Raw genomic sequence first — 16,981 nt, 5'->3', positions numbered from 1 at the left:
ATGCCCCTTCCACACAACGATGCCTACGGAGCTAATTAGTCAAACATGCTGGTGTAATAAGTCTGTGCTACACATTTTGTTTATTTAGGCATACTTAAATGTTATTGTACACATTTTACTGCACAACTGTTTGCAGCAGTTCTGGGCTCCGTAGCAGGCTGGGATGGAGTTGAAGGTCTGACTGTATGGATGTAACCAGGCAGCTGACCCACTGATAAAGCAGGCTTTAAAGTCAACAGTGGCAGGTCACAGTTCACACTTGGCTAGTTTCACTGAGAGAAAGGGAGATATGACTTGTCTCCTGTCAGGAGGCTAGCATCAGACACACACATAGAGACGGACAGGCACTCGGGCTTCGAATGCAATTGTTAGCTTGTCCTAAACTAAACCTGAACATTCACAACAAACATGACGCACATTTAAGAGCACCTCCTTTAAGAGCAAGGAGGAATCATTCTCAAGGTTGGAAACACTTGTAAACTGAGCGTGAACAGCCACTACACTCTTGGTTGAGCTGGAACTGCTACATTTTCAGTCGATTCATTCAGTGCGTTTTGTATAAAATGGCCCATTCTCACTCACACACACGCACTATGGAGGGTAGAACGGGTCACAGATTATGTGTGAAGATTCTCAGTCATCCAGGTCATGGTCATCTTTGAAAGATAGGCAACTGGACTTGCCTGGCTTTTTTAGTTCTACCTGACTAGTGGGGAGTTTGGGAGCCACTGTACAGCATCAAAATGTCAACATTGTGAATGAAGCTTCAAACTATTCCATAGAGCCTGACGGCACATGAATTAGACGAATAGCTGTGCTTGATGTGAGACGATGTACATGTGATGCTGTCCCGGGTCCTGAAACGCAGCGGATGAGCTTGATAGACAGTCTCAACAAAGTCAGGTATATTGTATGTTGCCATAGCCTGCAGTATATTTATTTGTTAATTTCTTACAGGTCTGCATACGAGCAAATTCTTTTTTAGGGGCTATAGCTGTAATTTATTTAATGTGATTATTGTACATTGTGTTGCCTTTATCATTTCAATTAAAAAAGGAAATCTTTTGTCCTCATCTCTCATTATAATAATAGCAAAGTAACGTCGGTCACAAATATAAGTAAACAAGGATGATGTATTGTCATTTATGTAGCTTTATTTTAAGATAAAATATAACCGCTAAAACATATTTTATTATCGCTTCAGGCACTTCTGTTTTGACGGGATAGACATTTTGCTCAGCTCTAGCAACAGTTCAAAACCAGACAACAATATTTTCTTCAGTTTAAGAATCACAATTGTCACACACACACACACACACACACACACACACACACACACACACACACACACACACACACACACACACACACACACACACACACACACACACACACACACACACACACACACACACACACACACACACACACACACACACACACACACACACGCACACTACCTTGAGACAGGTCCTGTCTATGGGGTCCATGGGTGTGGGCTTGGGACGGACCACCCCAACATCTTCACTGCCGCACTCAAGAACAGACCACAGCTCTACTACCAACGCCCGGACAAAACCTGCAACACAACATCAAGCCGGTGGTTTTCATGTGGAATTGTATGGAGAAAAGTCAGAAATGACAATTAACACTTTGATTTGTGAGCTTGGAATTCTACACTTGACGTGTCTAATTATTATGTGGTGGGAGTGAATTTGAGATTTTAACAATTAAATATCCAATATTTCATCATGCAGAACTGGTATCTGCTCAGTTCTATGTTACATTTTTGGTAAAGCAATATTCAAATATGTCAAGAAATTAGGATAAGTCAAGGACAGGATCTTTGCAGTAACCACTATAAACTAATTGACATTTTGCATACATATTTCCTAAATATAAATAATGAAATTTACAACTTATTTATTTACTGACCATTTCAAAATACTGTACAGCTGTTTCAAAGGCAGCTTCGACCACAGGTGATTTCCTTGTATGCATTTGTTTTCTGTCGCCATCACTAGCAGCCATGACAGTTTCTCAATGTACGAGTAGACTACACAAAGTAGGTGACTGTAGCCACGACAAGTTAGTTCCACTGCATTACATTTAAATTGTATTTGTTGTATGCCACTATCTCTGTCTATGTCTCCTTTCCAACTCGCATTATGTACCTGATATGTGGAATGTATGATTTAGTACACTACTTGTAAATGTGTTTTCCAAAGGAGACATTAAATTGTAATTTACATTTCTTGTCAGCCTGTCTTAATCCTTACAAAAACTTGACAGTTAACACCTCATCTTGCTCGTTCTTCATCATCCACTTATCCAGTCACAAGCAATTTGAAAAAGAAGTCGCTCCCTGTGCTAATCCGTGTCAACTGTGAGAAATAAGGCTTGTAACCCAAGTTGTTTTTGTTGAATCTGTATAAAGCAGCAAGCAAGTGTTTGATTGTCCAAGTACGTGCTTAAGTACCTGAACTGTGCAAAGCTGCCACCCCAGGAACAGTTGCTGCCACTTGTGTCACCATTACCCCATATCCAAACTTCTCACAGCGGCTCACCTGCAGAAAACACACACAGAAAGCCCATAATCCCAAAAAAGTAGCACTTAAGTCAAAAACGTATGACAGGTTCGGACAGGATAGACTGGATTAATGTAACCATAAAAGGACTGGGAGTTATAAATATGGCATTAGTGATTCAGTACGCAAACTCTACTGACGCGGCTAGAACTCTGGAAGGGCACTACATAATGTAGTATACTGAGTAGAAATCACAGTGTGCGGGTACTCTATTAATTACAACACAATGTCACAACTAAAAATAGACTAAATATAATTACATTCCATAATTAAAGTGAAATGCCAAATGAGAGACGCAATTACAAGAGTGTGTAAACAATGGCAGTAAATTAAGCCCACGGGGGGATTCGTTGAGTGTGTGTCTACAATATGAATTGTGCAGCATGCTATGTATGTAAGGCATATGTAGAGTCCGGGGATTAATAAATGACACCCCGTGTGGGACTAGCAGCATGCAACAGCCTCCAGGCTACTGGTGAATACTGAACAGACTTCGGGAAATGTGAGCAAAAATTACCACATCTTCCGCTGAGTGATTTGGGCATAGTGACTACAGAATGAATAATGAGTTTTAAGGTGCATTATTTTCTGCAGGGTAGAACATTATATGACAATGAGCACAAAAATACTGCATGCATGATCTATAGCATATGTATGTTAACAAAACAAGTATATGATCTATTGCCATGTATTGCAAGGGAGTGTTCCTCCAAATGGTAATTTCCCATTTGAATTCAATGAAATAAATGTACTCTATGCAACAGTCTGAGTGTGTAATGGCTTTTTTCCTAATCATGCATCCTGGCTTCGGGGTTGGCTTACTGGAATGCGAGTCAATGTGGCAAAGAATCACCGGAACAGCATGATATTACTTTGGCACAGTGATGCGATCAAGAAAGATTAAAAACCGAGCCACTGCCAAAGTGAATTCTTCCGGGGCTTCCATAAAGGTGATGAAACAGTTTCATCAAACTATATCAGCGTCAGTGCTTATCAGCACTCCTGTAGGAATGTCCCACTGATTTATACGAAGGTGGCTTGATAGAGTTATACGACAAGTTTATATTTTAGCTTTGAAATCCTTCCAAACACGTACAAGGAGCAGAGCAGGGGAGAGACAGGTGAAGTGAACCATAGTCAGTACTGATTGCACTGCTTACACACAGGCTCAGTGTAAAATCTGATTGGCTGTGTAAGATTGTTTCCAAGTCTCGAGTTGAAAACCTTTCCAATAACTCCAGAGTGATCCAAGTCAAGATTTATTGAAATAACAACATGTTATTATCGAACAAAATATTATTATTTAAGATGATTTCATGAAAGACTAACTAAGTATAAATGACAGACTTTTGAGTATTTATTTGAAAACCTCAATAGAAGCTTTGAAGGGAAACTTTAAATATGGCGTTTGATACATACATTTCTTTTAATAAAGATAACATTTTTAACACCATTTGTTTGTATGATGCAAAAAGGAAAATGATTAGTTGTGTAGCACTGTGAAGTTATTACCTGTAGTTTCTTAGTAAAGCGAGAGAACATGTAGGAGAGACATTCACTGATGGCTCCTGTCTGTTGGAGCAGTAGCAGGCCTTTAGGAGTTGCAGCAAAGTTCAGCAGGCTGTCCAACAACGTCTCCTCCCAGATGAGCCTGTTGCAAGGTGACAGAGACAGTACGCCTCAGTGCGATGCAAGTCACTCATGTCACTAAGCAAGCTTCTTAGTCGAGAAATATTGTATTTGGGTTCAAATTTCCCCTAGTTATTGCTTCTTTATTGCTGATTTTTCTTTGAAATCCCAGGTTGAACTATTGATAGAAAATTATAAACTCCTTAAATTAATGATTGTAAAGCATGTTTTCTTAAAAAAAAAATTAAATTTATCCAGAAACGGTAACAAAAATGTGTCATGAATGCTTCCAGCAGGAACATTAATTTAAGCCATTTAAACCAATTTACTTAATTGTTTCATATTAATAATAATATTTTGCCAAATAAACCATTTGCCCGAACCCAATCCTGTACAAATCCTGCACTCCTCAGCACAACTGTGCAGCCATGAATGAGTGAAGGTGAACAGCGAACATCAGGCTGCCCTCATCTGTGAGGTCTGCAACCTCTGGAAGATCTTTTTTTTTTCTTTTTGAATCCATAGAATCCAAGTGAAACATGATTAAATCCTCCATTGTGGAAGCGGCTGCCAGGAGTTGTGATCAGAATGACATCAGTGAGGCCCAGGGGTCTCTGGAACATGAAGACAGGTGCTGATGGGCCACAAGGGCAGCAGCTGCAGCGGTGGATGCAGAAGCCAAAGCTCAGGTGTGGGAAGTAGTTCAGGGAGACTATACAGAAGGGCGTTCTGTCAAGGAATTCCTGGCAAACCAATTCAGAAAGGGAAAGCATGGCTTGGTTCATGCTTTCAGTTTCCATGTTTAAAAAGGGGAAATGAAGAGTGTCTATTTATTCGAGTATCATATTGCTCAGCCCCCCCTGGAAATTGTATTCCAGTGTGCTAGAAAGGTTACCCCGACCGCTGCCAAACCTAATATCCAGCAACGCAGATGTGTTTTGTGGACTTGGACAAGGCTCAAGACTTTGTCCTGTGGGGGGTTCTGCGGGAATACAGGGTACCAGGGTCATTGTTACAAGCCATCCAGTCCTTGTATAACCAAAGTGGAAGCTATGTCTGTGTAATCGTCAAAAAGTCAAAAGGAGATTGTGGACACAAGCAGCTGAAATTAACTTGCTTCGTAGGGTTACCGCACTGAGCCTAAAGGTGAGTTCACACCAAAAGTGAATTTTCACCTTGTGTTACTAGGGCCAGTTTGAACGCCTGATCTTTTGAGTTTATTTGCGGGACAATTTGTGTTTATTCATGACTGGTGGATGGAAAAGCATTACTGTGTCTTTAAATGTCTATGTTCAATATGTGTAATGGCTGCATTATGACAACAAATCACTACTTTATTTACAAGGATTTAAATACACTCACATGTTCTGCAGCTCCTGGGTGGATGTTCCAGCAGTGGCTCCTGGTACCGGAGTTTGAACCCTTTCTGACATGGAACTGGTCTAGGCATAATAAAGGAAAATGTATTAGTTATCATTGATGTGCTTGTGCATATATGAAGGTATTGACTCACAGTTGTATGGACAACTTGCTCCTATAGAAGAAAACTTACAAGCAGCTGCCTACGTTTCTTTATTTAAGATTAAATTCATTTAAACCTTCAGACTGATACTGCATTATTTCTGGGTTGTATTTTGATTCCATATATTTTTTTAACCTTGCTGGGTTTTTTTCTGACTCTCACTGTACTCGTTATCTCCTTTATTCTGTGTATTAACACTAACAAGGTGAAATACGTTTACAAACCTTCTAGCACCCTCTGACAACATTATAGATCAGCGTCGAAACTGTCTTTCTAATCAGACCTTAAGCTGTTTTTTTCCCTGTGAACTAAAATCACACGCCTCCTTAAGATGCCTCCCACAAACGTTGGGGGCCATGTTTGTGTCGTTTTATGATGGGTGGACTGAGGTCAGGGTTTTACCGCTACGTTATGTAACGCTATGAAAATAGATCTGGACTTGAGATCATGTAGTACAGCATGACGAGCAGTACGTGCAGTCTGAATAATATTTAACACACACACACACACACACACACATACAGTAAGTTAGGAGGAAGTGAGTGAATGTTGTACACTCCTCGCAATACATTTTTGACGTGCACATTTTCAATAACAAAGTGGTTAGACATGAGATGGGACCGTATCCTGTATTGACAGATATCAACCAGACGCTTGATGATGTCAACAACCTATAAAAAGCATCTTTCAAAGTGTCTTCATGTTTCCTCGGGAGCTGTATTGTAGCATGAAAGACTTTTCGTCTTTGTAGCACATTCGTTTGTGTCCGTTTTGAGTTTTGCATGTTGCAGTTTTGTTTTTCAGTAGAGACTATAATACTCCAGGTATTCATATTCAATGCATTGTTATGACAAAAGCGGTATTCTAAAATGAAATGGAGCATATTACAATGGTAAGTTAATTCCCCCCATTTGCAAGCAATGGCGGCACTTTTCTTGCCGCAGGGAATGAATAAAGAGACAAAATGGCATTCATCAAGCAAATGAAACATGACAGGAGTATTCCAGCCACTGAAACTAATCATTATACATGGAGACCTTTCTATTATATATTCTAAAGAAATGATGCAGATACAACCTTTATCTTCAATCTCTTACAACCTTTTATAGGGAGGTTAGTCTGGCAGCGTTCTCCAAGAAAGGGGATGATTTCTTGCATTTACAGAATCAGCCTGTAATAAACAACCAATTCCAAACGGCAACGCCAATATTATGATGCTAAATTGTTTTTCTAATGCTAAACTGTTTTCTAATATGTTTGATAAATTGTTTTTTAATGTGTTTATTGTTTTTGTTGCATCAAGTACTTCAACACTGAAACTGCGAGATGATAGGGTACATTTTACAAAACACACACACAATACTTTCCCCTTTTTCTTTTTTTTTTGCCTGCAAATTTCCCCCAAACCACTGAGATCTTTAAGTGCAGGTACCTTTTTCCACGCAGCAGCTACAGCCTTGTGCAGGCCGTAGGGTCGGAGGACCTGCAAACCCTCACATGTGTTGTATATCTGCCTACAGACAAAGATAAAGGCTCCACATGTTGCGTGGGCCCCGTCGGATTCACACAGCGATGAAAGTTCCTTATTCAGCAGCCTGAGGGTGAACTGTACAATGACATGAGCCGGAAATGTTCTAAAAGGTTCAGAGAGAGGAAAGACACAAAAGAGAAATATGCTGATGGAAGGACAACACAAGGTTTTCAAAACAGTTTGTACTGAAGTATCAGCCTTGGTGAATGTATTATTGCTAATGCACAAGAACAAACTGCTGTTTCTGTTTGGACAAACTGTTCGTACTTAGTACAACAGAACACTAATGCAGGGGCCACTGAATGAACCTGAGTACTTTTAATAAATCATACTTTTGTTGTGGAGTTTTTCCTATAATCAGACTCGAGTAGAAACAACCACAGTGACTGACAGCAGCATCCCCAGGTCTAATCTGCTCCTCCGTGCAGAACCAAGAGGATTTGTTATGCAAACTTAACTCTATACGGAAATCTTCTCGCTATGTCTGAAAAAATGTAATATATTCATTACCATCAAAGATACAAAAACCCCCCTGTGCATTTAATCATAACTCAATCACAGCATCTCACCTTTCACTGTGGGTTACAACGAGATTCTTCTCGTATAAGAAGAGAGCTAATCCTCTGTCAGTGTTTGCGATGCGAGCCAGAACATCAGCGATAAGAGTCAGCGTTGCAGCCGGAGATTTTAATTTGGCCTAAAGAATAAACAGAAAGATTTACCCAAATGCTTCAGGCATGAGTAGAATCCTTGGAAATACTGGTATTAGGTTTATATACAATGCTGTATGTATGTTATATCTCATAGTCTTTGAAGTTACAAATGAATATACATATTTGTGTCATAAAAGGATCCACAGCAATATGACAGCTTTGTCAAGGACCTGTGCATTAAAACAAATGTGTGCGTTTCACCTGCTGTCCATTGAGGAGAGCTATAACAGGAGCCAGCAGTGCCTCTATTACAGGGGTCTGGTAGAGACACTCTGCAGAACACTCTGTCCTCTCACACAGCATCCACAGCACCTCCATTGCCAGACAGCTGGGCGACAGCGAGTCTGAACACACACATATTTAACTGAATTACATGCATGTCAGTACATCTTGCAATATTTCCATCCATCCATCCATCGTCTACCGCTTATCCTGTATTCAGGGTCGCAGGGGGGCTGGAGCCGATCCCAGCTGTCATTGTGTGAAGGCAGGGTTCACCCTGGACAGGACGCCAGTCTATCACAGGGCCAACATGTAGAGACAGACAACCATTCACACTCACATTCACACCTACGGGCAATTTAGAGTCACCAATTAACCTATCCCCATCCTGCATGTCTTTGGACTGTGGGAGGAAGCCGGAGAACCCGGAGAGAACCCACGCTCACACGGGGAGAACATGCAAACTCCACACAGAAGGAACCGGAACCCTCTTGCTGTGAGGTGACAGTGCTACCCACTACACCACCATCTTGCAATATTTATATAATTTAACACTGGAAATCAAATTTTGTCGAGACACTCCAACCAAAGGTGCTTCAGAACATATGAGGACGTACTTCACCCTACAAAAGGTGAAAAATAACTACGCACATTTACTCAAGTACTCAGGGGGCCAGGGCTCGACAGTAATGGTTGCCACTCCACCCTGACAAACGTATATATATTTACATTAATGCTCCAACAGTCAGAAATGACATGTTAAGGCATCTGTAACAATATAATTTACAGATTATAATATAAATCATAATTTAACAATATGAAAGACGTCATTTTACGTAATGAATACATCACTTTTGATACTTCTTCACACAGTAAGTAGCATTTCTACTTTAAAGCTAAAATCAACAAGAAACCAATCATTAAAGTCAAAAACACTAATAAAATTGTGTTAGATAATTAGGAAAGTCTCATTAATTGACATGTGACATTATTTAATTTTTACTACAATATTGCCCAATTGAGCATTAACTAAAGTATCCTCCAGCACAGACTAACTTTCTTACACACATACTTTGACTCTGCATCTTTCTGTGATCATATATTCTGTAGCCTCATGTAATTATTCAGAATACACTCTCACGAGTTGTGCAGATGATCGTTGGAGCTCTTTGACTTGCTCAGCAAGATTCTCTGCAGCAGCCAAAGGAGATGATTCTCCTCTGACAAAATAGGACACTATTGATCACGGGCAGGGAAACTGCTGCAGTGTAATTCACCAGAATGAATGGGGCAATAAAGCAAGGTCTTCCAGGTGACATCCACAGTGCTGCATGACTCAGTACAAGGTTAAGAGATAAAAGATATGGTCTGAGGAATGCTGTTACGCCTCATAGGGAGGGTCACTGTGTTCCTTCAGTCCCCTGACTCCAGACTCAAAGTCTGCACAGACAACAGGGAGGGGGAAACTCTCTGATGCAGTTTATATCTGTGTGTGAGTGCGTGGGGCCTCACCTGTGTGTGAGGTGTCACTGTGTAGATGATTGGGGTGTTGGTACATTATGTTGATCAGGATGACAACCAGGTCTGTCAGAGTTACTGGATCTGAAACGGGACAAGATATCTAAGGAAATCAGTCTGGTTACTCAGTGTCAGGGCAATATACGGTAGTGCTGGGAAGGAAATGCTCCGAGTCCAGTTTTGGTGACGAGGGATGAGTAGCATCATCTTGGAGCATGATCAGTTTCAGGAAGGGTCTTTAAATTATAAAAGTTATCAAAATAAATGCATCAAATCCCATTTGTACTTTAACATGTTAGCAGTGGAAAAAAAGCCAAATATACAGTACATCAACATTTTAAAATATGTATGATAAAAGCTAATTGATAAATATATCAAGCAAGAATGTCAAACATGTGCTTCTTTTTTTAAGTTTTATATATCTTTTTTATATATTTTGTTATCTGGATTGTTGATTGAAGAAAGGAACACATTTTAAGACATTAATTTCAGCTCTGAAATGGAGACACTTTGTTGCATTTAAAATGAATTCATGAATCATAATGAAAATGAATTAGTCATGATATAAATGTGATGGATATATTGTGACATGCTGCTAAGGACAGATGATTAGTCCTTTCCCACATTTCCCATATTGTAATGGACATATTGTAGGATAGTGGACTTCCCATTCTGGCTGTGACATGATATCTGAACTACACACATTAACATTAAGTGTGTGAAATGAGTGATGGAATGATGTTAAATGGTGCTTTAAATGTAAAAAATATCTAAATAAATAAATCACATGTCTTTCAGCTGCTTCTGTCATTAATTATTAAACGAAACAGTGTTAATAGCAGTGGCAGCAGATGATGAGTCTGCTTTAATAGCCTACCCACGTATCACAACATTACATGACTTTATCAGTCATTAAGACGGGTGGAGAAAACTAAGTTACTGTACAGCAGACTAGAGGGAGTGGCTTCATCAGTGACGGATCATTTTAATGAATAATTTGAATGACTCAAGGGATAACTAATCTCTACAGGCAAGGGCAATAAACTATCTATTTTTCCCTGTAACTCCACCTCGCTCATTTAAACTATGAGTCAATTCCTTGGAGCTCTGCAGCGTCCAACAATGGACAATATACTGGTTTCAGCACTTTACAGAGCGTTACACATTGACCGAATAGTTCACCCACAAAATGACTATTTGTATATGAATTACTCTCCCTTTCGCACCTTCACTTCAAACTAATCAAACACCTCCACATGAACAGCATTACACAGAATCGTAAGGCATTCTAGTAATTGATATACAAATAGTCATTCTGATGGCTACCGTTATAGAAATAGACATTTTTGAGAATGATGCTTTGTCGTAGAGTCAGATGAGGAGATCAATACCTCTATCTAGTGTCACTATGGTAAATATGAAGCTACATATACAGACAGCAGCCAGTTAGCCTAGCTTAGCACAAAGTCTGAAAACAAGGGGAAACAGCTAGCCTTGCTCTGTCAAGATAATAAAATCCGCCACCAACACCTGCTACCGTTGGACTGAGGTTCCACATCTCCAGTCTGTGTGCTAGTCTAAACAAACCTTCTGCTGAACGTAGCTTCATATTTAATGGACAGATATGAGGGCTGCATGGGTATTCTCATCTCAGACAATTACAGCATGCTGCATGTTTTGTGAAACATTTATGCGAGACATTATTATTATACCCCACATGCTTTTGAAGATTTAGAAAACTGCTGATAGTAAAGTATTGTACCTTTGCGCTTCCTCACTCTGATGGGAAAGAGCTTTCTGCCATTGGTGTAGATGAGGAGTTTACCAATGACACACAGCGAGTGGACAAAGAAGGCATATTCCAGATCTTTTCCTGTGTAAACACTCCTCTGGACACAACCTAAAACATAAACAGAAAGTAAACATTTAAAAACGTGTCTACATTTTTGCTGTATCACATTTCCATGAGATCCAAATACCGTTGATTTGAATCAAAGATTCTGGAAGAAACAAAGCTAAGACAAAACAGAGTAGGAAGGTCAGATGATGACTTTTTATATTTAATGTTTTTAATCTCACTGTATTTAACTGTTTAAGTGCAACACAGAGATTGAAAATAAGAGCGGTTGAGCCAGTAGAATGAGCCTGCATGGTCAGGACTGATTAGGATTTGTAAAGATGTTGTTAGTGCTGATCTTATTTCATGATTTCAGTTCAATATGAAAACTAAAAAAATGACCATTGCCTTTTTTCTAATATTCTAACTACTATTCATCAACCATGATGAACACCCTTGTTGTGATGCTGCGGTGGACACAGTTCAAAGACTTTTCACATACCGGTATAAAGCGTCTGTAATAGAATGAGAGAAAGTATGCAGTGACTTCTGGGTTACAGAATATCCCCAAAAAAAAGCACAGCTCAGAAAAAAACTCAATCAGTGTATCAGTGACCGTGTGTCGATGTATTTCCATTCATCCAAGACAAGGTCAAAATGTTCAGACTCAAGAGGCCAGCTGGCTTACAGGAGATAACACACCGACACAGCAGCATTCCCTTACACCTCATTTCCCGCTGTAGTCTGTATGTTTTTGGTGCGTTTTACAATCAATCTATATAAATCTTATTCTCAGTTTGTAAATTTACTTTAAATACTGAAGCAAAAACTGGCACCACATGACATTGGGGATCAAATACTGATTATGGTCTTGTGTTTTTTATTGCGAGGTATTAGGGTGAATTGAATAATAACATACAGTTGTTGTTATCCAGATTATTTTAGAACTGTAACTTAAACTCAAGTCAATTCAAAGCACATGTAATAGTTTTTTCCTGAGTTTATGATAGACCACTGCTATGTCCCAAAAGAGTGAGAGATGCAATAACCTCCATCAAAAATCCATTTCCTGCCCTTTTCCATCACCAAGTGATATCTCATGCTCTTCTTCACCAAAAGTAATCCTCCTTGTATCGGACTTCCATAACATTTTTATCAAATCCAAATTTGACATAGAATCATCTTCTGTAAATTCAAATAATTTGAATTAATTTACCAAATTAGGTTTAAAAAGGTGTAGAATACACAAGTTATGTTTACATTCAGTGTTAATCACCAAAATGTATTATTGGGATGTAACAAATATAGTGAATGCATTTACTTCTTCAGAAAATTGTTGATTTTTTAATATTTTAAAATCAGCACGGGAGGGTTTGAAAAGGTCATGTTATAATTATGCTGTCTAAAATAATTGCGATTCACGATATTATCCAGATAATTAAAACACTTGAAATGGCACTTAAACATACTGGATTCACTTTACATTTAGTTAAGAAACAAATATATACAAATATTGTTATTGCATCACAGATAAGACAAGCCTTTTTTTTTTAGTGAGCACCCTTTTTTAGCTTAAAAGACATAATCAAACAATCTTAGATAAGGTAATCAGAAATGCAAAAATATCCTTTTTTATTGCATGATACTTCCTGTCTTTTTTAAATAAGGTTATAATATTAAGTTCTATGTTTACGACAGCTTTTTCATGTCACTTGTGATTATACTGATAAGGGAAGTTATGAATAACCAAAACTCTAGAAAAAGAGAAAGATTTGACGTGTTATCACGTCTGAAAAAGACAGAAACAGCCTAATCAGTGTCCACAACTACAGCCGCTACCTGAAAATGAGATGAGCAGCAGAAGACATGATATGTATCCAACACACAGAAATTACAGGTGCAGACAACTGACTTTTACACCTCATTTTGCACAAGTTTCTTGCTCTAAAGGTCAGAGCATCTGGAGGACTGACTGTCTAGACTACTGAGATGATAAAATGAGAAGCCTGACATCCAATTGCATTGTATTTTGCTTTTTGCTAATTAAAGACACTTGAGTGTGCATCTTTCACCCTCCTATCATTTCCTTCTCTTTGTTGTTAAAGTTGTTTTCATTTTTTATTTTTGCTTCATATATTAAGATGATACACAGTTTTTTTTAAGTTAGAGAAAGGGGAAGGACCTTATAAGTGTTTCTGCCAACTCCTTTTATATAATATTGATTTATTTAGAATCTGCTCTATTATGTCTTCTGTTCATTTTATTGGTTATTCTTCATTTGTATTATTATTTGATCACTCAAAGTCATGTTTGATTTTATGTTGAAAATAATCGGATCCGATTTTTAAAAATGACTCAACCGTTTTTTTCTGTCTGGTTTCTCTTTTTCCCCCCATCATTCTCATTCCTTCTTTCAGCTGTTTTTCTCTGCATCCCTCTTTTTTATTGACAACAGGGACAGCATGTGCGCATTAAGGAAATGGATTAAATAATGACTGCAAAGTCGAGGTAGAAATACATTTAACACCCGCCGGCTTCAAATGAAGCATTACTTTCTCATTAGGTTTTCACAGTAGATCAGCCTGAGTGTATTCTTTGTTTCACAGGACACATTAAATCTGCATTATTGTGCTGATGTTTACCACAGAGAGGGGGAGCGTGGAAATTGCTATTCAGATATGCTTGAGAAAGGACATAAACCTGTTGAAGAAATCATGAGTTTATGGACTGTTTTACTTACCAGTGTTGTGCTGCTCCGCTGACTGGGGATCAGTTGTCTCGTTTATGGAACGTTCACTGGTTTCACTGTAATGGATACACTGCTGAAGGGCTGCAACAATCTGCAAATATTAAAAGATGAAATCAATAGTTATTGTGGTTGCTGCAAACAGACTGGTCTGACTGACACGACAGCTTCTAATCTTGTGACAAATGGATGTGGATGCTGCGATGAACAGGCCAAAAATAAACAGGCTTAACAAAGAATTGGTTCAGAATGTCAACGTTCTCTTATCGAACCTCTTGCTCAAGACTAGAAGCGTTCTATTTTATTTAAATCCTGTAGCGCTGCCTGGAATGTTAATGCACTGCCATGCAATAGTAGTTTAGATACAGTGCATCGGGAAGAGTGCACTGTAATAACTGTAGTTATTGACATTTACTTATTGTTATTGACGGTTTCACGGGTGATTCCGCAGTAATCCTCTCTAAAGTCAGTGTGAAAATTGAGAGGGAGGTTCAGGATTAAACAATAATTTCTTAAAAATTCAAAGTGGCAACTCTTGTGCCCCTTTGACTCAGATTCATGGCCTTCACTGTTTGGCTATGTGAATTAAACACACACAAATACATGAGCACGAGTGACAATTTCACTCTAGGTATCAAATATTTGGGGAATCCTTGCCCCCTGTATGCAACTTTTCCCCATTAAAATGGCTTAAACTGTCTTGACCTGGGCTGTTATTTCATTGAGGTGTGTACATGTATAATCCCAAATTTTTACAACAATAATCAAACCTATAGCAATCTGTATTTTTAATCTAGGTAAAGGACAGTTTAATCTGCTGAATACATCAGAGAAACACACATTTTTTTTTATGTGAAACCGCTCTATTCAGAATGTTATTTTCTAGTTTCACCTGTTTTGGAGGAGAGCTCTGATTGCGATAGCGATGAGGACATCAACTTCCCATCATCCCATGTTACTTCAGGACTCCCCCAAACTCCAATTTTTGTTGTTGGGTTGAACGAGAGACCTCTGTGTGCATTTAACATTACTCGTTAGAGTAATGGGATTTGTACTTTTGCACTTCTACTGGCCTGTAAGCATATCTAAGTTTGTTCCACGTTCGTAGTTTTTCCTAGTTCATGCACAATTGTGTCTTTCTTGAATGCACTCTACAGTGCAACGGTTTAATAAGGCTTTGGTTGGAATGCCCTCTGGAAAGACGTTTCATCCTGCCTTCAGTGGTCATGTCTCCACTGTTTCAGAAGTACAAAGGAATCAGTGAGAGATATTGATTAAGGAGTGAATCACTCACCAGAGATTTGTATTTTCTCTCCAGGAGTCTGAGAACCACAGTTCTACTGTAGCATCCATGCTGAGAAAGGGAGGGGAGACAGATCAGGATGAAAAGAGAATATATGAAACAGCTCGCATGCCCAAGAGAGAAAGATATAATAGTGTATATACAAAAATGCACTTTGCACAAATCTAAGACGCCTGTTAATGTGCAATACACACCATCCACTTTTTAAACCAGGTAGCTTTGACATCCAGTAAGGCCAGTAGGTGAATGGGCTCCAGGGCTTTCTCTGTCCCAGGTGAAGCTGAGCCATGTCCGTGATTGAAGGACAGCAGGGAAAAAGTGCTCTCTATAACTTCCTCCATATATCTAAAGCAGGGTAGAAATAACACTATGTACTCAAACTATCATTCTAGACATAATAAGGAAAAGTAAAGAGAACGAGACTGAGAGAAATCGTGTGGGAAACCATGACAGATACTGTAAATATATATCTCACTGGTATTGAGCATATTTATGTTGCATCACATTCGTATAACTAAACAGTATATCTGAGACAGTTGATGTTGGATTTAGAGACTTACAAGTGGAGACAGACCTGCCAAGTTAAAAACTCACTTCTCAGGATGGCGGATCCAAAACGTTGTCACTTCCTTTTGAAAGTCATTCATTAATCGAATCTGAGGCAAGATTGACAAAGAGAGAGAGAAAGCCATCATATATTTTAGTGGTGATACACTTCAAACACTGTAAGTAAGATGAAGTTACTGTACCTGTTTGAGAAGACGACTGATCTCAGGTCTGTTGATGTCGATGGCGGCTGAGCCAATTGGAAAGCTTAGCTTGTGAGACACAAAACTTGCCTCCACACTTTTAGCTGCAAATCAAAAGGCAAAATATAGTGATTTGAAACCATGCATTATATTAAATATGTGTTGTCAAATACATAATGAAGTATATGCGTTATCAATTTACAGTGCACGTGTTCTTAATTAAATTCAAAGTCATAATTTTGCATTGTTCAGCTTAAACATGAATGTGCTGCACTCAGTCCATTCAGAACGGCTTACCCAAGCTGCTGTAGATTTCTCGTGTCACATTCAGTGGAGAGGAGGAGAAGCTTTTAGCAAAGAACTGCAGTACATTATCCTGATAGAGATGAGACACATGTATATTAAAAACATGTTTCTAAATGTTAAATTATAAGAAAATACAACGAGAAGAAATTTAAAATGTTATTAATTGACTTGCAGCCATAATATTTGCTACCAATTAGCTCTAAATCATTCAGGGCAACAGTGTGATCTTGTTTTCTCTGGTATGGAAGGATTACACCTTTTTGTGTTTGTTGTCATTAAGTATAGAGGCTGAAATTGTTCATATGTGTGAATTTGTA

General features: G+C 38.7%; 1 protein-coding gene across 2 annotated transcripts in view; it reads right to left on the bottom strand.

Moving 5' to 3' along the window:
- The window catches only part of tbc1d32 (TBC1 domain family, member 32), a 63,902-nt gene that overhangs the window by 43,919 nt on the left and 3,002 nt on the right, over window positions 1-16,981 (bottom strand). For both annotated transcript variants that reach the window (XM_084030340.1, XM_084030341.1), the window contains exons 7-21: window positions 16,656-16,734; window positions 16,359-16,462; window positions 16,204-16,265; window positions 15,804-15,954; window positions 15,601-15,660; window positions 14,301-14,400; window positions 11,486-11,623; window positions 9,718-9,807; window positions 8,185-8,327; window positions 7,840-7,967; window positions 7,172-7,373; window positions 5,580-5,659; window positions 4,101-4,239; window positions 2,480-2,567; window positions 1,461-1,579 (exon numbers count right to left, since the gene is read on the bottom strand). In XM_084030340.1, the coding sequence (XP_083886466.1) occupies window positions 1,461-1,579; window positions 2,480-2,567; window positions 4,101-4,239; window positions 5,580-5,659; window positions 7,172-7,373; window positions 7,840-7,967; window positions 8,185-8,327; window positions 9,718-9,807; window positions 11,486-11,623; window positions 14,301-14,400; window positions 15,601-15,660; window positions 15,804-15,954; window positions 16,204-16,265; window positions 16,359-16,462; window positions 16,656-16,734 (1,683 nt within the window). The remainder of the gene's footprint in view (window positions 1-1,460; window positions 1,580-2,479; window positions 2,568-4,100; window positions 4,240-5,579; window positions 5,660-7,171; window positions 7,374-7,839; window positions 7,968-8,184; window positions 8,328-9,717; window positions 9,808-11,485; window positions 11,624-14,300; window positions 14,401-15,600; window positions 15,661-15,803; window positions 15,955-16,203; window positions 16,266-16,358; window positions 16,463-16,655; window positions 16,735-16,981) is intronic.

This window comes from Eutrigla gurnardus (assembly GCF_963514095.1).
Source record: "Eutrigla gurnardus genome assembly, chromosome: 16".
Classification (NCBI taxonomy): domain Eukaryota; kingdom Metazoa; phylum Chordata; class Actinopteri; order Perciformes; family Triglidae; genus Eutrigla; species Eutrigla gurnardus.
The sequence above is the reverse complement of the archived record's forward strand: the minus strand, read 5'-3'. Positions and strand labels throughout refer to the sequence as shown.